This window comes from Trichomycterus rosablanca, chromosome 21 (assembly GCF_030014385.1).
Source record: "Trichomycterus rosablanca isolate fTriRos1 chromosome 21, fTriRos1.hap1, whole genome shotgun sequence".
Lineage (NCBI taxonomy): Eukaryota > Metazoa > Chordata > Actinopteri > Siluriformes > Trichomycteridae > Trichomycterus > Trichomycterus rosablanca.
In genome coordinates, this window is record NC_086008.1 from 4,276,823 (window position 1) to 4,299,981 (window position 23,159).

At 41.9% G+C, this 23,159-nt stretch overlaps 1 protein-coding gene across 1 annotated transcript; it reads right to left on the bottom strand.

Moving 5' to 3' along the window:
- Positions 1–667: 667 nt before the first annotated feature.
- rnft2 (ring finger protein, transmembrane 2) lies at positions 668–21,492 on the bottom strand. Its single transcript, XM_063018025.1, has 11 exons — positions 21,462–21,492; positions 15,503–15,577; positions 15,028–15,404; positions 14,814–14,936; positions 14,314–14,390; positions 12,796–12,896; positions 11,879–12,032; positions 3,066–3,215; positions 2,712–2,777; positions 1,484–1,585; positions 668–1,137 (listed from the first exon to the last, which is right to left on the bottom strand). Exons 2-11 carry the CDS (start codon positions 15,547–15,549, stop codon positions 1,003–1,005), a joined length of 1,332 nt encoding a protein of 443 aa, XP_062874095.1. The 5' UTR covers positions 15,550–15,577; positions 21,462–21,492; the 3' UTR covers positions 668–1,002.
- Positions 21,493–23,159: the final 1,667 nt, after the last annotated feature.

The window sequence follows — 23,159 nt, forward strand, 5'->3', positions numbered from 1 at the left end:
TTTCACCCTGTTCTTCAATGGTCAGGACGCCCACAGGACCACCACAGAGCAGGTATTATTTAGGTGGTGGATCATTCTCAGCACTGCAGTGACACTGACATGGTGGTGGTGTGTTAGTGTGTGTTGTGCTGGTATGAGTGGATCAGACACAGCAGCGCTGCTGGAGTTTTTAAACACCTCACTGTCACTGCTGGACTGAGAATAGTCCACCAACCAAAAATATCCAGCCAACAGCACCCCGTGGGCAGCGTCCTGTGACCACTGATGAAGGTCTAGAAGATGACCGACTCAAACAGCAGCAATAGATGAGCGATCGTCTCTGACTTTACATCTACAAGGTGGACCAACTAGGTAGGAGTGTCTAATAGAGTGGACACGGTATTTAAAAACTCCAGCAGCGCTGCTGTGTCTGATCCACTCATACCAGCACCATGTCAGTGTCACTGCAGTGCTGAGAATGATCCACCACCTAAATAATACCTGCTCTGTGGTGGTCCTGTGGGGGTCCTGACCACTGAAGAACAGCATGAAAGCAGGTTAAAAAGATATGTAGAGAAACAGATGGACTACAGTCAGTAATTGTAGAACTACAAAGTGCTTCTATATGGTAAGTGGAGTTGATAAAATAGACAGTGAGTGTAGAAACAAGGAGGTGGTTTTAATGTTATTGCTGATCAGTGTATTTCAACAGCCTTATTGGTATTAAGTATTTCAGCCACACTCGTTGCTAACAGGTGTATCAGTGCAGCTATATACAAACAGACTCTTTCCTGTTCCAGCATAAACACCAGGTACACCAGGTACAAAGCAAGGTTCATAAACATGTTTTCTTGATTAAACAGGCACACATTTTGGGATTATGGGATGTCCAACAAGCTATTCATTAGACGTCCGCATACTTATGACTGTAGATTGTATCTGCATGGCAATTATTTTGGGTGATACAATATACTTCAGACACCAAACACATCTTGTCTGAAGGATTTGGACATCCTCATTGAATCAGTAGATCTGAAAGTGAGCAGATGTGGTGCCGTCCTTCCAGCTTCGGGGCGTTTCCACCACCACCGCACGACACAGCGGGCACGTCCGTTCCCGGTCGAACCACAGACACAGACAGTCCTCACAGAACACGTGCTGTTCAACAACAAACGACAATGTGGAAAAGTTATTTATTTATTAGGACTTCAACATCATGTTAAAATACACACTTTGGTTCCATTCATGACAAGACAGACAGTTACTGACAGAGTCCTAACCTTAACCACACTAAACACTATTAAGATGAATTAGAACGCAGAGTAGGATCCTGGTCTTTGTGTCCGACATCAGACCCTGACCTCACAAGTCCATTGTAATGTCTGTGGTTTCAAAATGTCAGGTACCTTGGCATAGTATTGTGAACAGTTATCACACTATAAATGAAGTCATATCATTATGACCCCTGGCATATTTATCCCAGAATGCTTTGCATGGTTCTTACCTGACAGTGAAGAGCGATCGGCTCTCTGAATGCAGCCTGACAGATTGCGCACACGTCTCCCGCTTCACTGCACTGCTGAGTGCTGGCTCTCATACCATAACTCTGAATGAAACACGAACACACGCACACGCACACACACACACACACACACACACACACACACACACACACACACACACACACACACACACACACACACACACACACACACACACACACACCTCGGAACATAAGAAAACCTGTACTGGGGCAACACTGCATAGCAAGCATGATCACAGGTTACTTTAACCCTGTGTTCAGTGGAAATTATCGGTACTATCAGCCTGTCGGGCACCTACACACAGACATAACTGGCTGCGTCTGAGAAGGAAGGGGGGAGTGGGCCGAGCCACCGCGATGTATTGGCATCCTGTCCTGGGTTTGATTCTGCATTGCTCACACCAACTCCAGGGAAACTGGGTCCACCACAATCCTGACCACGATAAAGTGGATGAAAAATGAAACCTTGCCAAAATATTTGGGACGGGGGCATATGAGGCACTGTGCAATATCACCTTTTTCATGTCCGTAATCATTTGAGAACTGAGGACACCAATTGCTGTAGTTACGAAATAATGCGGCATGTTTTAAATAGGAGACAAGGCTGGACTATAGGCAGGCCAGTGTAGCATCTGTACTCTCTTACTAGACATGCAGAAAGTGGCTAGGAGCTATCTTGCTAAGTCAGTCAGGTCCATTTTTTTTTTTGCATTTATCTTTATGCATTTTCTCCCCTATTTCTCCCTTTTTAGAGCGTCCAGTTATTGCGTCATGCTTCCTCTCCACCAATGCCGATCCCTGCTCTGACTGAGGAGAACGAAGCTAACCCACGCCCCCTCCGACACGTGGGCACAATGCCGTATGCCATCAATCAGCCAGCAGAGGTCGTAATTGCACCAGTCATGAGAGAGTCCCCATCCGGCTTAGTCCCACCCATCTGAACAACAGGCCAATCGTTGTCCATGTGGCTGCTCAGCCTAGCCGGCAGGCAGAGCTGAGATTCGATACGATGTATTCGAGACCCCAGCTCTGGTTCAAGCGTGTGTTTTTACTGCTGCGCCACCTGAGCGGCCAGTCAGGGTCATTCTTGTAAGAAAGTCTTAATTAGACTGAAGCATACCAGCGTAGTTGACCAGACACGAGAAGACGAGAAGCTTTTATTTTTTTGAATGATAAAGAAATGACCAACCTGAGAGCTACACAGAATGATGAACGCTTTCCGGATCCCTGATATTCTTCCACAGAGATCAAAAGACTGGGAAAGTAAAAGAACAGAGGAAAAAAAAGACAGTGATTTAACACCTGATGAAAGGATCTGCTCAGCTGGTGCTTAGAATGAGTTTCTGAGCCTGGATGATACCACCACATCGATCATAAAAGGAGAATTTAAAGTTACAGAGGTCCTGCAGTCGTGTGCAATGTGATATAAAATGATCAATCAAAACGCGCCACTCGCTTTCCACCAGGTGTGAAATCCACATCAGTAAGAACGAACGAATCACTGATGAGGAACCTTCAGAAATAACAAAGTCACCACACTCACCTTACACAGACTGTATATAATAATCAGTGTAGCGCCCAGGAAGTAGCTGCTGGATGGATCCTCCCCCATGATGTACTTGTACCACATCTGGATGGGCACCAAGGCACGAAACAGCTGACTGAGCTCCTCGATCAACAGATACAGCTTTCCCTGTCAGAAAACATTACACATACAAAACTGTCAATCAAATAGCTGTTAGAATAAGTATTTGCTCCCTCTGTGTTCACAGATGTATTGCATGGTTCGTTATGCTAGCCCAGCAATGCTGAGATCCGGGTTCAAATCTCGCAGTGCTACACAGACACGTCTGGCTACGTCTGAGGGGTTGTTGTTCAATTCTTTACACCAAGTCAGCTGCTATGGCTATTATCATGGCTAGCTAATAGAGTCTGTCCTTAAACGTCAAAGTGGTGGGTCGATTTGCGTTCTTGACTATCTGAGCGGGTTAGGGGGTGGCCAGTGCTCTGAGATGGATCGGCACCCTGTCCAGTATATTCTTGCCTACAATGTAGTGTCTCCTGGTGGAACCAGACCCACTGTGACCCTGATCAGAAGATCAGCTGATCAGTTTGAATGAAAATGAATAAATAAATACAACTTAATATTACACCATTTATATTAAATATGAATGAAATGCAAATGAGTGTATAAACTACAGTTGGAATTATTTAATAAAACAAAGTTATCAATCACTTATATAATTACTATTTTATTAATTACTTTATTTTCACCAACCGCTTTGTCCTGGTCAGGGTCTTGGCAGGTCCAGTTCCATTGGGAAACACTGGACACGAGGCAGGAATACCATCAACAGGGTGCCATTTACATTTACATTTTTGCCATTTAGCAGACGCTTTTATCCAAAGCAACTTCAGTACCGTGACAGTTTATTGTCTAAGCAATTGAGGGTTAAGGGCCTTGCTCAAGGGCCCAACAGTGGTAACCTGGCAGTGGTGGGGCTTAAACCTGAGACCTTTGGATAAATAGTCCAGTACCTTAACCACTAGGCTAAAACTGCCCTAGTACTAGTAATTCAGAACTAGAACTAGTAATCCAAAAGTCGCTGGTTCAAAAACCACCACAGCCAAGCTGCCACTGTTGGGCCCTTGAGCAAGGCCCTTAACTCTAGATTGCTTGAACTGCTTTCAATCAGTTGTAAGTCACTTTGGAACAAAGCGTCCACTGAATGCTACAAATGCAAATGTGAATCCATCAGGTAATGAATGACTGGGGCGGCACGGTGACTCAGTGGGTAGCACAGTCACCTCAAAGCAAGAAGGTCCTGGGTTCGATTCCCAGGTAAAGCGACCTGCAGGTCTGAGTGAGTTTTCTCTGGGAGCTCTGGTTTCCCAATGACATGCAGTCAGGTTAATTGAAGCTACTAAAATTGCCCTGAGTGTGTGTGTGTGTGTGGGCCTGTGATGAACTGGCAACCTGTCCGGGGTGTTTCCTGCCTTTCACCCAGTGAATCGGACCCACTGCAACTCTGAACAGGGTAAAACAGACAATGAATGAATAATGAATGACTACTTAAGTTCCAAAAAGGACAAAGAAGTATCCGGAATAATTAGCATCCTAAATCTTATTGTTAATTTATAAGTTACAATAGTACAAACCTTCACTTTATCACAGATGTTTGGAGACTGTTTACACCTCAACGGGGTTAAAACAGTGAAAACAAGAAGCGGCCCGGCTTGATTCCAAACGCGGCACCTGAGCACGGCCAAGTTTTTTTTCCTCTCTGATAGTTAGTGTGAAGCTGCCATCTTGATATTTTCTCCTCTTTGTAAACATTAACACAAGCGAGAAGAACGTCGGGCACCTGTGCCCAGAACCGGTAGGAAGCGCCAGCGCACGCGGTGCAGGAGACGACATCGAGCCAGACCGCAAGCTGTCCCTGTCCAAAAACGAGAGAGAAAACCTCTTCCATTGATTATCATGCCATCCGTTTCCTGTAGGCACCCCCTCCCGAGCGCTGTAAAAGCGCCTGAGGGTGAAAAAAGATTCAACCTAAGCCCTAAATCTGGCAACGCTTCTACGCTCAGCGGTCTTCTGGCATGACGGGTGATTTAGCCACACTGCAAGGAGAACTGGCAGAAACAAACTACAGCTGCTACCCAATTAAGGGTGAGAGCAGTAGATCAACCTTTCAGGATAATTAAGACGACTTCACCCACCACATAGCACAAAAATAAAAAGTTAGATGGAACATATAAAAGATTTAGAACTCTAAAGCTTGTAACATATTTCTATCCGGGCATGGGACTGGCACTGAGAGCACACTAACGAGTGCCTGCCAATGGCTAGGCTGTTTCGACCATCCCCCTGCTTCGGATATCGGCCAATCATGTCCGTGCAGACGCCAGACTGGCCGATAGCAACTAGATTTGACCCTGTGTCCTCAGATCTCAGCAGTAGTGGGCTAGCATACTTCAGTGATGCACCACCCAAGCACTAAAACCCCCTAACAAAATAAGTGATTAAAATGCATCACTTATCATTTTTATTAAAGCTTTATCCTTGTCAGGGTCCGGTGCCACTTAGAAATGCCTGGGCCAAAGCAGGAATATGGCCTGGACAGGACATCAAGTAACCACAAAGTCTGAAAAATACGAACGCTCAGGTGGCGCAGTGGTAAAACACGCTAGCACACCAGAGCTGACATCTCGAACTCCTCAGCTCTGCTATTCGGCAGGCCGGACGCCTGACCAGGGATTCCTCATAACTGATGCAATTATGACCTCTGCTGGATGATTGATGGCACCTGCACAGAGTCGAGGAATAACGCTGATCAGGGTGTGGCTCTCCGTACACAAAGCTGATCCACATATGAGCTCGCCTCGCGCAGGGGAAAAGATGCAGTCGGCTACTGTACACGTGTCGGAGGGGGCGTGTGTTAGTCTCTCCTCAGTCAGGGTGGAGGTCAACATCAGTAAGAGGAAGTGTAATGCAATTGGCTCATTTTATACGCTAAATATCAGGAGAAAAGGGAAGAAAATGCATAAATAAAAATACAGATGTTGCTGTGCCGTTCCTACACTAGCTTTTGTGCCACCATGCCACCCTGTTACACTCCATCTAAAGTGAAAATCCTTCAGACCAGAAAACTTGTTTAGACAAAGTACTGAAAGAAACCCGAATCAAGGCGAGTCTGGCCGAACCTCAGAACTGTTCAGATCCCAACCAAGAACCCAATTACTCACCCACCAAACGAGCGACTCCAGCTTCAGCTCCATATGCATAATGACTGCCTGGATTTACCCTGACAGTAATTAATCACGCTCGTTGGACGCGAGCTAGGTGCCCGCCGGGGTCCCGCGACCTGCCCACACAGGCAATTTATCTTCACCAGAGTTTCGACAAAACTCTTTCCTCTCCCGCCCGGACAAATCCGAACTGGACGGCTGCCAGGTTCAGGAGCGACGCGCCAGACTGTTTACGGGGAGGTTCGACACATTTCAGCTCGGGTCTGACAGTCGCAGCGTCCATTATATTAATAACGAGAGGAGAAAAGTTTATCATAGAGAGCTGGCGTGGGATGTAGATCGTTCCCACAGGCGGAGAAACCTGGTGTTTCATTCATCTTAATCAGTGTGAGGTGGAGTTTGATTAAAATGATTACTCTTTCTGAACTAGTAGGTAGTAGGAGAGGGAATCTGTTGGGACGCCTTTCAATTAGACTGCGCTTCATTATGAAAAGTTTTGATGCATCTTAATGCAGCATGTTTTAAATTATTATTTTTTTATTTTAAGTCTAATAACTTGCTAATTTCATACACAAAAATAAGGCTGGGCGATATGGATCAAAAATAATATCTCGATATTTTTTTCGCTGAACGGCGATATACGATATATATCTCGATATTTTTTTATCCCATAAGGTAATAACAAAAAGACACTTCTGAGACAAAATCCTTCTTTTTACAGGATTTTTTAAACCCAAATGTTTTTTCAACGATCCACCCAACCATTCCCAACAATCTACCCAAACGTTCCCTCAACGTTCCCCCCTCACGTTCCTTCAACGTTTCCCCCGAACGTTCCCCCAACTTTCCCCCATGAACGTTCCCTCAACGTTTCCACATGAACGTTCCCTCAAGTGTTCCTTCACAAACGTTCCCCCACAAACGTTCCCTCAACGTTCCTTCACGAACGTTCCCCCACGAACGTTCCCCCACGAACGTTCCCCCACGAACGTTCCCCCCACGAATGTTCCCCCCGAACGTTCCCCCAACGTTCCTTCACGAACGTTCCCCCAACGTTCCCCCCCGAACATTCCCTTAACGTTCCTTCACGAACGTTCCCCCAACGTTTCCCCACGAACGTTCCCCCAACGTTCCTTCACGAACGTTCCCCCAACGTTCCCTCACGAACGTTCCCCCAACGTTCCCTCACGAACGTTCCCCCAACGTTCCTTCACGGACGTTTCCTCAATGTTCCCCCCGAATGTTCCCTCAACGTTCCCCTCAACGTTCCCTCAACGTTCCTTCACGGACGTTCCCTCAATGTTCCTTCACGAACGTTTCCACACAAACGTTCCCTCAATGTTCCCCCCGAATGTTCCCTCAACGTTCCCCCTCAACGTTTCCTCAACGCTCCCCCCCCAACGTTCCCTCACGAACGTTCCCCCAACGTTCCTTCACGGACGTTCCCTCAATGTTCCCCCCGAATGTTCCCTCAACGTTCCCCCCGAACGTTCCCTCAACGTTCCTTCACGGACGTTCCCTCGATGTTCCTTCACGAACGTTTCCACACAAACGTTCCCTCAATGTTCCCCCCGAATGTTCCCTCAACGTTCCCCCTCAACGTTTCCTCAACGCTCCCCCCCAACGTTCCCTCAACGTTCAGAGGCATGCTGGTACATACCAGATAGCAATTACAAATATATTGTCTGGCCCTTTAAGAATGTTAAGTGCACTATAGGGCGCAGGGAGCGAGTGTGTAGGGAAGGTGTCGGAATTTATCATTTCCGTCTGTGCTCGTGTTCTTCTGTCGTTTTGCACTGAGCTTGTGTGACATTAAATATAGCGTTCTCGTTAAACCCCCCTCACATGTTTGGACTTTATACATTATTATGTATATGTCACCACAACATTTACATTAATATTTTTTTACCGTATAGAACTCAGTTCTGTAATACAGGCAGAACTAATCATTAATGTTACTGTGTAACTATTACAACATTTCATGGATTTTAATCAGCGTTCTGCTTCATGCACTTTATTATTATTTAACCGTTTTGTTTGTTGTTTAATTGCTGTTTGCTCCTTGTTTACTGCAGAGTTAGTTCATGCAATTTTATTAATTTTTGGTTGTTTATTGGCCAAGAACAAGAAATACTATAATAGAAGATAAATAAATAAATGAGCCTCGGACTTCGGGCGATCATCCAGTATAAACTAACACGACCACGTACAACATCCAGTACAGAAATCACTCCCCATAATGTTTTTTACAGATATAGCAAATATCTATACATGCACATCACATATACAAACGCAAGAGTCAGAACAACAGGAGATGCACCGTTACGTTATTATTAAAGCAATAAGCCACTCGAGACCATGCGTTACTGCTATGATTTGAGCACGGGGAATGACGTTTTTGGCACGACGCGAAGCGGAGGCTTATTGCTTTTACAAAACGGCGGTCAACATAAAATACAATAAATACAACAATGTTTAATTCATAAATGTATTTATTGTGTATAAACTTACAAAAAAGCATTCTTCCGCGACGCAAGGTAATTCGATTAACAGTGTTGCTAGGCAACATGAGGGCGAACATAACATTCACTTTTTCTTTTCAGTGGCGTATTAATATGGAATGATGTGAGGTGGTCATAGGTGTGCGTTTATCGGGGATTTTACAACGGCTTCGAACGCGGCTCAGCCAATCAGATTTTAGGACCGGAACTATCCGTTTTATAATACTGTTTATAACACTTGTGCTTGATTTACACTGTTTAAATATGAAGTAAATACGTGCATGTCAGCGCGTGCATGCGCTTGAATGTATTTCCGTTTTCCAATATTGGTTTTTGAAACGAATAACGACTCGTTTTCTTGTTTTTCAACTTTGGGATTTGAAGTGAAAAACGAATGAAGGTACACGAAGCTGGAACCTTTTGTCTGGACTTGTTTTCGACATTCTCTACAGAATACATTATTCCGCTGCTCATCTGACACTTTGAATCCGAACCATCTCCAAATAACTGAGCCATTATTATTCTTTTTACTAAGCAGCTCCTCCACCGTCTCCATGCTATCATGGGAGTTCAGTGAGGGAGAGGGGCGGGGCAGGTGAACATGCGCAGAGACTAACTGGGAGAAGAGAAAGATGAACTGTCGGATCTAATTGGAACGCAACATCTATATCGATATAGACGATATTGTCTTATCTTATATCGCATATGAAAATATATCGATATTTTATAAAATCTCGATATATCGCCCAGCCCTACACAAAAACACCATTTTATCACCAAGACAAATATTTTGCCATACTGTTTTCCTGCAAACTGATGTCACAGTAAAACAGACACCTTAATTTTGGTTTTTTGGGATTTTTATCTCTGAAACTTCGACTTCGGGTGTGAAATAATCTCTTTTTTTTTTGTAAAATGTCTATACTTATAAATAAGGCCCTACCTAATTCACATGAAACGAGCCATTTCCGGTGTAATATCTGCTGTGAAATTCAAAATAAACAGGATAAAAAAAAATATATATATTTTGATAATGTGAGTGTGTATCAGTAAGCAGCGATACGGCTGCATGTAACAATCAAATGCTGAATTTTTCCATTTTTAATTAAGATAGTTGAACATAATTGCAAAAAAGTATGATTATGATTTAAACAACAACAACAACAAAAATCCTAAACCCTAACATAAAGCGCTTTCTTTAAACTAAATACACAACAAAGGTTTACTAGGGGTCAAGATTTAGGAAACATATTAATCTAATAAGGGTAAAAGCATGACATGTGTGGGCTTGTGTGTGTTTGTGTGCGTGTATTTATAGTGTATATTAACGCTCAGCATGGTACAGTAATGAAGCAGAAGGGCTGATGGTGTGATCATGACTTCATTGCCTGACGAAGGGCCACCTGGGTACCGTACACGAGCTGGAAAGTGTGTGTATGTGTGTGTGAATGAGTGTGTGATTGAAGTGGGACATTGGAGTGTGTGCTAGTTACGGGGAAAACCCGTTCAAGCTTTAACACAACCGGTGAAAACAGAACCGTGCGTGCGTGTGTGTGTGTGTGTGTTCGCTCCAAACAAAGGTGACCTCACCCCAGGATCCCTGAGGACCATGAGCTCAGATAGTGCATGCCAGGAAACCACACGCGTACCACATACAATACAAACAACCAATCAAGTTTCTTTACCCATGTCAGGGCTAATAAGCACTACCAAAAATGGAAACTTAATTACTGGTTGACACAGCAGGTAGTGTTTGTGCTGCACAGCTCCGGGGTCTTGGTTCTATTCATCTCATCAACCACAGAAGTTTGTGGCAAAGGGTGGCCTTGATGTTATGAATTTCATGATGAACTTCATAACAAGTAGTTCACGCCCCATCACAGCCAGGCTGCCACTGTGGGGCCCTTAAGCAAGGCCCTTAACCTTTAATTGTTTGGATTGTGAAGTACTGACCAGTAGCCTCTAAAGCACCTTTTCTATTGCACGGTACACTACAGTACAATTAGGGATGTAACGATGCACCACAAGACAGTTCATTCAATTTAAACAGCAGAGGGCGCTAGCGCTATTCACCTCGCCTGGTCGACGTCACTACAGGGTTGCCAGGTTCGGAAATTTCCAGCCAAATTTATTTATTTGAGATACTTTCTTTATTTGTATAATTGATTTATTTATTTAATGTGGGATTTATGTCATTTCAGTTTTTACTACACAAAAAGGGAAATGTGCAGCATCGTTTTGCATAGTTTGTACCTACCTCAAAAATAAAAGGGCAATCGTGAACCCAGTTTCGTGAATCGCATCGCATCATGGGTAGAGTGTATCGTTACATCCCTAAGTACAATACAATGGATTTCATCAGTTCTGGACCGACTGCTCAAAGGTAGCTGTGAACGTAGGTGGAGTGACGGCATTCTTGACCAGAAGCTGAGAGCGAAAACTCCATTGAAACTGTAAACAATAGCAGTAGCAACATCAATGTGGTTTTCAGTTTGCCCCGCTGTCTGTAGCTGTTTTTTATGACCCTGCTTTAATAATATGGGCTTTAAATATGCTGCTAGCATTATCTCAATCCAGTAGTGATTCTGACCAATCAACAGTCTGCTCTATTTCCTACCCGTCATACGACCCACTTGGTACGCTTAGTCCCTGGTCAAAAATGTAAGCATATTAAAAGCAGGTACTTTGGTTCAGTATGGGTCACGTGGCAACGGAAATGGCCGTCATTATATATAAAAGCATAAACATAAATATAAAATTACAATCCCACTGGGTACCATGCAGTGGAAAAAAAAGACATTGGACAATTTATTTGTAGGAGGGTCACAGCAGGTCCAATTCCACCAGGAAACACCCCTAGACAGGGTGCCAATCCATCACAAAGTCAGATTAACACATGCCCATTCTGAAACCAGGAGTGCCAACAAGGTTAAATCCCCCATTCAGGCTTTCCTTCCTTTCCAGGCTGGTGGCCATCATCATAAACACCCAATCGGCCCCAAATGCTTTTTTTAAATATAATAAATATAGCTTTACACAACGTAACAACAGACCATACAGAGTTCATATAACCAGCTGAAAAGCAGTAAAGACTGAGGTTTCTTACTCTGGATTTAAAAGCCATGAGGATTTTAGGGAGGAAGAGAACCAGACACTTGACAGCGATGGTGAAGTACTTCAGGACAAAGTCTGTGATTCCAACCACCCAGATGAGATCGAAGAAATCATAGGTGTTGATGTTGGGCTTGGCGAATATGAGACTGCAAGAAAGAAAGATGAAGAAAGAAGATAATCAAATCAAACAATTACAAACAATATTGGAATGCCAAAAGGCTTTTTACCCAGGTGCCACAAATTCCTACAGACTACCAGGGCTGATATCCTGAGCTCTCGAGTTCGAATATCAGCTCTGCTATCATCCGGTAAAGCGCCCACACAGACACACGATTGGCTGTGAGTCTGTAGGGGGAGGGACAATGGCTAAAACACAGGTTCCTCGTCACTGGGGCATTTGCTGCCTCTGCTGATCAGTTGACGCGCCTGCACAGGGGTGGCCGATCACACACTCTGTGAGGCCTGCCCCTAGCAGGTGAAAAAAATCCAAGGGGCGGGTGATTGCCTCGACCCTTCTCGATCAGGGGTAAGTGTGGCAGCAGCAACTACATAAAGATAAAAATGTGGTGTCCACATACTTGTGGTCATATGGTGTATTTAACGTCATTTAAAGCAAATTAGTTTCATGCGAGCTGGGATTTAAACACAAAGTCAAACAAAATTAAACACGAAATGTAAAATGAGAGGATGGAATGGAACAAAATACTCACGTCATGTGTAGGAACACATGTACCTACAAAAATAAAGTAAAAAAGAACACAAAAAATAATAGGAACAAAAATTACACAATATACATGAAATAATGAAGAAAACTCAAAAAGAAAAGCGATGCCGGTAAGTGTGTTGAGGTTAATGTTTAGTAGATGAAGAGCATGGTATGAAGGAATTCTTTTTTTATTTAATACTGACCTGTTATGCAGCTCCTCAGCACTAAACGTGTAGTACACGTACAAAATGTTGCCTGCCAGAAACACCAGGATCCAAACAGTAACAAAAACAGACCTCTCCTCCTGCAAAATCAATCAACATTCCACCTGTCAAATCACGACCGGCTCCAATTTTTCACGTCATGTGATCATTTATCTGCCTGAGAGTGAACAAACTAAAGTGAAAGTGACGGCATTATGGAACAGCATGGATCAGTGGTTCTCTATCTTACAGCAAGTCTGTGTACTAGGTCCCCTTTTATCCCTTAAACGTGGTAGCTCTTGAAAGCCTGGGGATGTTTCTGAGACCATCAGTAGCACTAGCCACAAGTTTAAGGACCACGGTCATAAATAATGTACCATAATTGCAAGTAAGTCATTAATAAATCATGAAAATGATTCCTTTACTTTTTACTTTGGGGGGCACAGGAATCTACCATGTTTGCATTTCAGGAGTACAGGGCCCTTGTGGGCATGTTTACAATACTGACTGACAGGAGGAACATCACCACAACCGAACCTGTATCTTCCAGACTCTGATAATAAAACAATTGTTGCCCAGGTGAACCGAACACCTTGGTTCGAATCTCGGCTCTGCCACTGGTCGGCTGGGCGCCATCTAGCGGGCATAACCGGCAGTGCCTGCAGCAGACAATTATTGGTCACCGTGTCTGCTGGGTGGGATGACTGGACTAAGTGGGTGGGGTCTTCAAACGCTGTGCAAGGACCCTGGTTAGCAGATAGAGGCGCCTGTGCACAAAACATGGGCGAAAAGAAGGGGTTCGCATGGGTCGGAGGAGGCGTGAGCAGCAATATACCCTCCTCGAATGCAATCAGGAATCCCCAGCAGAGGAAGACAAATTGACTATGCTAAAACAATAAATAAAACAATTGTTAATAATGTTGTTTTTTTTAATAATAATTTGTGGTGCTTGGGTGGCACAGCGCTCTATTACGCTAGCCCAACACTGCTGAAATCCACGTTTGGCACAGTTGGCCACATATGGGTGGGGGGATAAATATTAGTGAAAAATTAAGTGAAAATTAAGGGCCAGCCATACTATGCAGTGGTGCGCTGGCGTAATAGACCATTGTGCCACCCAAGCGCCCAGATTAAGATGTTAAAGGCAAAAATCTGTGTACTTGGGTGGCACGGCTGTCTAACACGCTTGCTCATCACCGTGGCGTGTAGCTGGCCGACCAACAGACACAAATGGTCGTGTCTGAGTGAGGGGAGGTCAGAGTGGGTTCCTCCTCGCTGCCATATGTGATCTCTGGGCCTGGTCTAGGTGACTGAACACATATCAGTGTGAGCATGTGACAGTCTGTGACTCTCATGGGTCAGAATGGAGGTGGTGCAACAGCAGTGGAACTAAAATAAAGAACTGAATATGACTGGTGTGTGGTCTAGTGTGATGTATGATTTTAATGGTTCCTGTGAGGGCAGGACATTGATCTGTACAGACCTTCGCAGTACCTGATACAAAAAAACTGGTCTTACCCGCAGTGACACCTGGTGCTTCAGAGTCGAATTAGCGAAAGCGAACGTGCTGGCCATGCCAATGCACACGGCAATACCTGATAAATACACATTGAGCACATATGCATGATTACTTAATCAAATAGTAATAATAATATTAATTTCAATGTATATAGCCTCTCTTACACCTAAGGTCACTTTAAAGAGACAATAAAAATAATATAGTATTTAGATTGATGGTCGCTGGTCAGACCGTTTAGTGTGACAGTGATGAACTTCACGGAACATACTGGAACAGGAAGGGGCCTTCCTTAAATTGTTGTCACAAAAAATTGTGACATAAGATTTCTTTCACATAATTGACTTTATACACCTGGTAGCAAGCGGTGTGGCTAAAACACTTCAACTCAATAATAACAGGGGTGTTCATATACTTTTGGACAACTGGGATGTATTGAAAAATGCTGTTTCCTTAATATTTCCCTGATTGTGTCAGTGTACATTTAGTGCTCAGCTCTCACCAAGCTTGTGCTGGAAGCAGACTTTAATGAGGAGGATGAGGATGAAGGGGAATCCTCTCTGCAGCCAGGTGACCACCGCCTTGAGCTCAGAAAGAGCCGGGGCTGGAGCAGCTGCTTCATCACCTGAGGAATAAAAATTAACAAAGGTTAATGCTGGAACCAAGACCTTACAGATGTTATAACCAAACGTTGGACATTATTAAAGAGGCCGTACCCGCATCATCCCTGCTGCCCCGTCTCTCAGCTGAAGAGGCAGAATGGAGCAAGGACGAACGATGCTGCCCCGACTGATGAAAATGATGGTGTTGGAGGTGGTGATGGTGCTGCACAGGGCGAGGCATAAAGGGAGGATTCTCCGCCCGGTGAGAGCCTTCCTCCCTGGACGAGGCAGTCATCTGGATGAAGACCTCTGGAGGAGATCCCAGGACGAGTCCTGCAGCCTGGAACGATGTGGAGGTCACAGAGCTTGTCGAGACGCCCACCAGACCCGAAAAGAGCTGCTGGGGAGAGGTGGGCGACTCAGGCTTCAAGCAATCAAACACACCTCCTTCGTCCAGGCTGCTCTCTGATCCAAGGGTCTGAGTCCTGTTCCTGCAAGCAAGATGGAAACAGAAAGATGAGCTACTGCATGCCCAGGTGGCACTGTGGTCATCAATGTTAACTGCAGTGGCGCACAGAGAGGTTCGAACCTTTCGGGTGGCATGCCATCGGTGTTACTGCTGTGGCGTCTCTGCATGGCGCCCACCGTCTCACCAGGTCTGAAGCTGAGACAGAGAATAAAACATCAGCTACTCTTTAGTCTAGTGGTTCTCATCCTTCTTGACAGCTACAAACATGCATCACTGAACAGATTATACACTATATGGTCAGAAGTATATGGACATTGACTGCAAGCTGTTTGGACATCGCATTCCAAGCCACAGGCATTATTTAGGAGGGGCGTCCACCAAAAATCCCAGTCAGCCAGATTCAGATTCAATCAAGTCACTGATAAATCTGATTAATATCACAGCCAATCAGAATCAACTCACATGTTATCAGATACACAGAAATTACAAGCAACCGGTCACATTGCATTGCATTGTCACATTCTAATCAGACACATTGATTCAGACATATTCTGTTACACTGATCAGCCATAACATTAAAACCACCTCCTTGTTTCTAAACTCACTGTCCATTTTATCAGCTCCACTTACCATATAGAAGCACTTTGTAGTTCTACAATTACTGACTGTAGTCCATCTGTTTCTCTACATACTTTCTTAACCTGCTTTCACCCTGTTCTTCAATGGTCAGGACCCCCACAGGACCCCCACAGAGCAGGTATTATTTAGGTGGTGGATCATTCTCAGCACTGCAGTGACACTGACATGGTGGTGGTGTGTTAGTGTGTGTTGTGCTGGTATGAGTGGATCAGACACAGCAGCGCTGCTGGAGTTTTTAATTACTGTGTCCACTTATTGTCCACTTAGTCAGTAATTATACAAACAAGGACGTGGTTTTAATGTTATGGCTGATCGGTGTATGGTTCAATCATTCATTATAAAACGGATAGTTCCGGTCCTAAAATCTGATTGGCTGAGCCGCGTTCGAAGCGCACACCTATGACCACCTCACATCATTCCATATTAATACGCCACTGAAAAGAAAAAGTGAATGTTATGTTCGCCCTCATGTTGCCTAGCAACACTGTTAACGAACTACCTGGGGTCACGGAAGAATGCTTTTTGTAAGTGTTTTTGTAAATTAAAACTATAAATTAAACATTGTTGTATTTATTATATTTTTTCCCCATTTTATAAAAGCAATAAGCCACGAGAGACCGTGCGTTACTGCTATGATTTTATCACGGGGAAAGACGGGAAACAACCTTCCCCATGATAAAATCACAGTAACGCACGGTCTCTCGTGGCTTATTGCTTTAATCAGATACGGATTACAAGCCATCAATAAGTCAACGCATACAAGCCAGAGAAAGTGTAGCCAAGTTCTGATCACATATGTTTAGACTAATTCCAATCACATTTTAGTAACAATACTGGATTATCAACCCTAATCAGGATACATCTGGTCACATGATTAGATCAATATAAAATTTGCCAGTATTGTAATTATATCTGGTTAGTAAATTCCTGATGATTTAATCTGATATACGTAGATTACATGCAATCAGTCAAATTCAGATAACGACATTACAATTTAAATACACACCAATCTAATCAGACAGATTCAGATGGCACCATTACATTGTAATCACACACCAATCTAATCAGACAGATTCAGATGGCACCATTACATTGTAATCACACACCAATCTAATCAGACAGATTCAGATGGCACCATTACAATTTAAATACACACCAATCTAATCAGACAGATTCAGATGGCATCATTACAAATTAAATACACACCAATCTAATCAGACAGATTCAGATGGCATCATTACATTGTAATCACACACCAATCTAATCAGACAGATTCAGATGGCATCATTACAATTTAAATACACACCAATCTAATCAGACAGATTCAGATAACACCATTATAATTTAAATACACACCAATCTAATCAGACAGATTCAGATGGCACCATTACATTGTAATCACACACCAATCTAATCAGACAGATTCAGATGGCACCATTACATTGTAATCACACACCAATCTAATCAGACAGATTCAGATGGCATCATTATAATTTAAATACACACCAATCTAATCAGACAGATTCAGATGGCACCATTACATTGTAATCACACACCAATCTAATCAGACAGATTCAGATGGCATCATTACAATTTAAATACACACCAATCTAATCAGACAGATTCAGATGGCATCATTACAATTTAAATACACACCAATCTAATCAGACAGATTCAGATGGCAGCATTATAATTTAAATACACACCAATCTAATCAGACAGATTCAGATGGCATCATTATAATTTAAATACACACCAATCTAATCAGACAGATTCAGATGGCATCATTATAATTTAAATACACACCAATCTAATCAGACAGATTCAGATGGCATCATTATAATTTAAATACACACCAATCTAATCAGACAGATTCAGATGGCATCATTACATTGTAATCACACACCAATCTAATCAGACAGATTAGATAACACCATTATAATTTAAATACACACCAATCTAATCAGACAGATTCAGATGGCATCATTACATTGTAATCACACACCAATCTAATCAGACAGATTCAGATGGCATCATTACATTGTAATCACACACCAATCTAATCAGACAGATTCAGATGGCACCATTATAATTTAAATACACACCAATCTAATCAGACAGATTCAGATGGCACCATTACATTGTAATCACACACCAATCTAATCAGACAGATTCAGATGGCATCATTACATTGTAATCACACACCAATCTAATCAGACAGATTCAGATGGCACCATTATAATTTAAATACACACCAATCTAATCAGACAGATTCAGATGGCACCATTACATTGTAATCACACACCAATCTAATCAGACAGATTCAGATGGCATCATTACATTGTAATCACACACCAATCTAATCAGACAGATTCAGATGGCACCATTATAATTTAAATACACACCAATCTAATCAGACAGATTCAGATGGCACCATTACATTGTAATCACACACCAATCTAATCAGACAGATTCAGATGGCACCATTATAATTTAAATACACACCAATCTAATCAGACAGATTCAGATGGCATCATTACAATATAAATACACACCAATCTAATCAGACAGATTCAGATGGCACCACTACATTGTAATCACACACCAATCTAATCAGACAGATTCAGATAACACCATTATAATTTAAATACACACCAATCTAATCAGACAGATTCAGATGGCACCATTACATTGTAATCACACACCAATCTAATCAGACAGATTCAGATGGCATCATTACAATTTAAATACACACCAATCTAATCAGACAGATTCAGATGGCATCATTATAATTTAAATACACACCAATCTAATCAGACAGATTCAGATGGCACCATTACATTGTAATCACACACCAATCTAATCAGACAGATTCAGATGGCATCATTACAATATAAATACACACCAATCTAATCAGACAGATTCAGATGGCATCCTTATAATTTAAATACACACCAATCTAATCAGACAGATTCAGATGGCATCATTATAATTTAAATACACACCAATCTAATCAGACAGATTCAGATGGCATCATTACAATTTAAATACACACCAATCTAATCAGACAGATTCAGATGGCATCATTACATTGTAATCACACACCAATCTAATCAGACAGATTCAGATGGCATCATTACATTGTAATCACACACCAATCTAATCAGACAGATTCAGATGGCACCGTTATAATTTAAATACACACCAATCTAATCAGACAGATTCAGATGGCACCATTACATTGTAATCACACACCAATCTAATCAGACAGATTCAGATGGCATCATTACATTGTAATCACACACCAATCTAATCAGACAGATTCAGATGGCACCATTATAATTTAAATACACACCAATCTAATCAGACAGATTCAGATGGCACCATTACATTGTAATCACACACCAATCTAATCAGACAGATTCAGATGGCACCATTATAATTTAAATACACACCAATCTAATCAGACAGATTCAGATGGCATCATTACAATATAAATACACACCAATCTAATCAGACAGATTCAGATGGCACCATTACATTGTAATCACACACCAATCTAATCAGACAGATTCAGATGGCACCATTACAATTTAAATACACACCAATCTAATCAGACAGATTCAGATGGCACCATTACATTGTAATCACACAACAATCTAATCAGACAGATTCAGATAACACCATTACATTGCAATCACACACCAATCTAATCAGACAGATTAAGATAACACCATTATAATTTAAATACACACCAATCTAATCAGACAGACTCAGATGGCACCATTACATTGTAATCACACACCAATCTAATCAGACAGATTAAGATAACACCATTATAATTTAAATACACACCAATCTAATCAGACAGATTCAGATGGCACCATTACATTGTAATCACACACCAATCTAATCAGACAGATTCAGATAACACCATTATAATTTAAATACACACCAATCTAATCAGACAGATTCAGATGGCACCATTACATTGTAATCACACACCAATCTAATCAGACAGATTCAGATAACACCATTATAATTTAAATACACACCAATCTAATCAGACAGATTCAGATGGCACCATTACATTGTAATCACACACCAATTTAATCAGACAGATTCAGATGGCATCATTACAATATAAATACACACCAATCTAATCAGACAGATTCAGATGGCACCATTACAATTTAAATACACACCAAGCTAATCAGACAGATTCAGATGGCACCATTATAATTTAAATACACACCAATCTAATCAGACAGATTCAGATGGCACCATTACATTGTAATCACACACCAATCTAATCAGACAGATTAAGATGGCATCATTACAATATAAATACACACCAATCTAATCAGACAGATTCAGATGGCACCATTACATTGTAATCACACACCAATCTAATCAGACAGATTCAGATAACACCATTATAATTTAAATACACACCAATCTAATCAGACAGATTCAGATGGCACCATTACATTGTAATCACACACCAATTTAATCAGACAGATTCAGATGGCATCATTACAATATAAATACACACCAATCTAATCAGACAGATTCAGATGGCACCATTACAATTTAAATACACACCAAGCTAATCAGACAGATTCAGATGGCACCATTATAATTTAAATACACACCAATCTAATCAGACAGATTCAGATGGCACCATTACATTGTAATCACACACCAATCTAATCAGACAGATTAAGATGGCATCATTACAATATAAATACACACCAATCTAATCAGACAGATTCAGATGGCACCATTACATTGTAATCACACACCAATCTAATCAGACAGATTCAGATGGCATCATTACAATTTAAATACACACCAAGCTAATCAGACAGATTCAGATGGCACCATTATAATTTAAATACACACCAATCTAATCAGACAGATTCAGATGGCATCATTACATTGTAATCACACACCAATCTAATCAGACAGATTCAGATAACACCATTATAATTTAAATACACACCAATCTAATCAGACAGATTCAGATAACACCATTACATTGTAATCACACACCAATCTAATCAGACAGATTCAGATGGCACCATTACATTGTAATCACACACCAATCTAATCAGACAGATTACAATCACATTTTGTCAATTATAAATACCTAATTTAACTGTGGTTGTATTTTAGACTTCTCCTGCATTAACACAACAATTTTAAAATGTTAAATGAGTGTTTTATTAATAAATTTAATCAGGGACTCAAATCAGCTAAATATCTAATTCAAAATCAGTGATCCATTCAAAACACAGCTAGCTAGTGTAGCTAATAATGTAACCACGCTTATATTCAGCCAGTCCACATCCTTTCATAATATTATTATTTTTAAGCCCCTTTTAAAACTATAAAATAACATAATAAATCTTTACATCCCTAAAAAGAAATAGCTTACCATTATCATGGTGCACATAACAGTTTAAGCCGTATAGCCTACTAAATGAAAGGCTACATTTAAAATACACTTATACGTTCTATATAGGGTATATACCTACATTAAAATAACAAAGGATGTTGAACCCTACCTAGTAGACTATTTAATAATCTTAATGTTATTTGACACTCAGCCCTGATTAGCGCTTGTTTCCCGGAGGTGGGACTTTCTGTCCGCCAATCAGGACTTCAAAACAACCTTAGGTGCATTTCGATTCCAAGTCCTGGAGTCGACTCTGATTCAGGTGCTAATTCTGGAAGCAAGGATGTGAATTGATTGAGTCGATTCCAAAAGTAGATTCCTTACAGTCACAGCTCTAGAATCCTGGAAACCTCGGTTCGAGCCTCAAGTCTGCTCAATGTCTAGGGGAGTTTGCATGTATTTTAGGGACCCTATAGCCTAGTGGTTAAGATACAGCACTAGTAATCAGAAGGTTGCTGGTTCAAGCCCCACCGCTGTCAGGTTGCTGCTGTTTGACCCTTGAGCAAGGCTCTTAACCCTCAATTGCTCAGACTGTATACCGTCACAGTATTGTATGTCTCTTTGAATAAAAGCGTCTGCTAAAATGCTTAAAGTGTATTTATTAATCTGTATCCGTGTTCGGGTACTCTTCTCGTCTCTTTAAAAATGCCAGTAGGTAAATTGGCTACTGCGAATTTGCTTCATGTGTAAGTGAATATGCAAATGGATGATGCACTGAGTAGGACTAGCGCTCTGCCTGGAGTAAATCCCTCTCTGCCGGACACACCGCAACCCTGATCAGAATGAAGCTGTTCGTCTGATGTAGACAGCAAGAGCTTCGATCACAAATACTGTTGATTGTCTAGTCTAATGTATACAGAGACACTTGCGTCTAGATCTGTGGGACAGATCATTCAAAAAAGGGGTTGTATTGGGATGGAAAGTACACAATTAATGATTAAACATTTTCATCCTGGATTCTTTGGGTGGTTTCTTTCACGGTGACAATGACCACCATCCACTGGGCATGGTGAGTCAGAGCTGAAGATCTATTATGGCCTTCACAGTCAACAGATCTCAACCCAGGTCTCAGCCTGTGTATGATTTTGGACCAGTATGTTAGATAGCACTCTCCACCACCACCATCAAAATGCCATTTGAGTAAAAATCTTATGGAATAGTGGTGATCCATCTATTCAGTGCATTTCCAGAGATTTGTAGAATCTGTGCCAGGTCAAGGAGAGGGTCCTCTAGTACTCAAGGTGGTCAGACGTTCTTTGTTTGTTTGTTTTTGAGATTATTTCCTTAAAATATGATCCCGATCCCCAGTAAATAGCCCAGAAGCATTGTAGAAAGAGCTTCAACAATTTGACCGGCTTTGGTGTAGATTTATTATAAACTGAATATGAGACAATGTATACATCAACATGAGTTCTGAGGACCTGGGTTTGGTTCTCGTCCCCAGTCACTGCCAAAAGAGTTTGGCATGTTTCCCCCATCTTCGCATTGTGCGTCTTCTAGGTACTCTCCTTTCCTCACACCTCTAAAAACATGCAGAAGGTGGATTAACGCTTGGTCTGAGTAAGCAAGCAGGTGAATTAACTTGCAACATGACCAGTGGTAGCTCAGCGGTGAAGGTACTGGACTAGTAATCAGAGGGTTGACAGTCCAAGCCTCACCACCACCAAGTTGCCTCTG

Bases quoted from the DNA above. Each gene is read 5' to 3' on its own strand.
- rnft2 (XM_063018025.1), bottom strand. From the start codon at position 15,549: ATGCAGAGACGCCACAGCAGTAACACCGATGGCATGCCACCCGAAAG. The intron at 12,033-12,795 runs GTCAGTATTAAA...TCTTTCTTGCAG, and splicing joins GCTGAGGAGCTGCATAACAG to TCTCATATTCGCCAAGCCCA. The intron at 2,778-3,065 runs GTGAGTGTGGTG...TTACTTTCCCAG, and splicing joins TTATATACAGTCTGTGTAAG to TCTTTTGATCTCTGTGGAAG.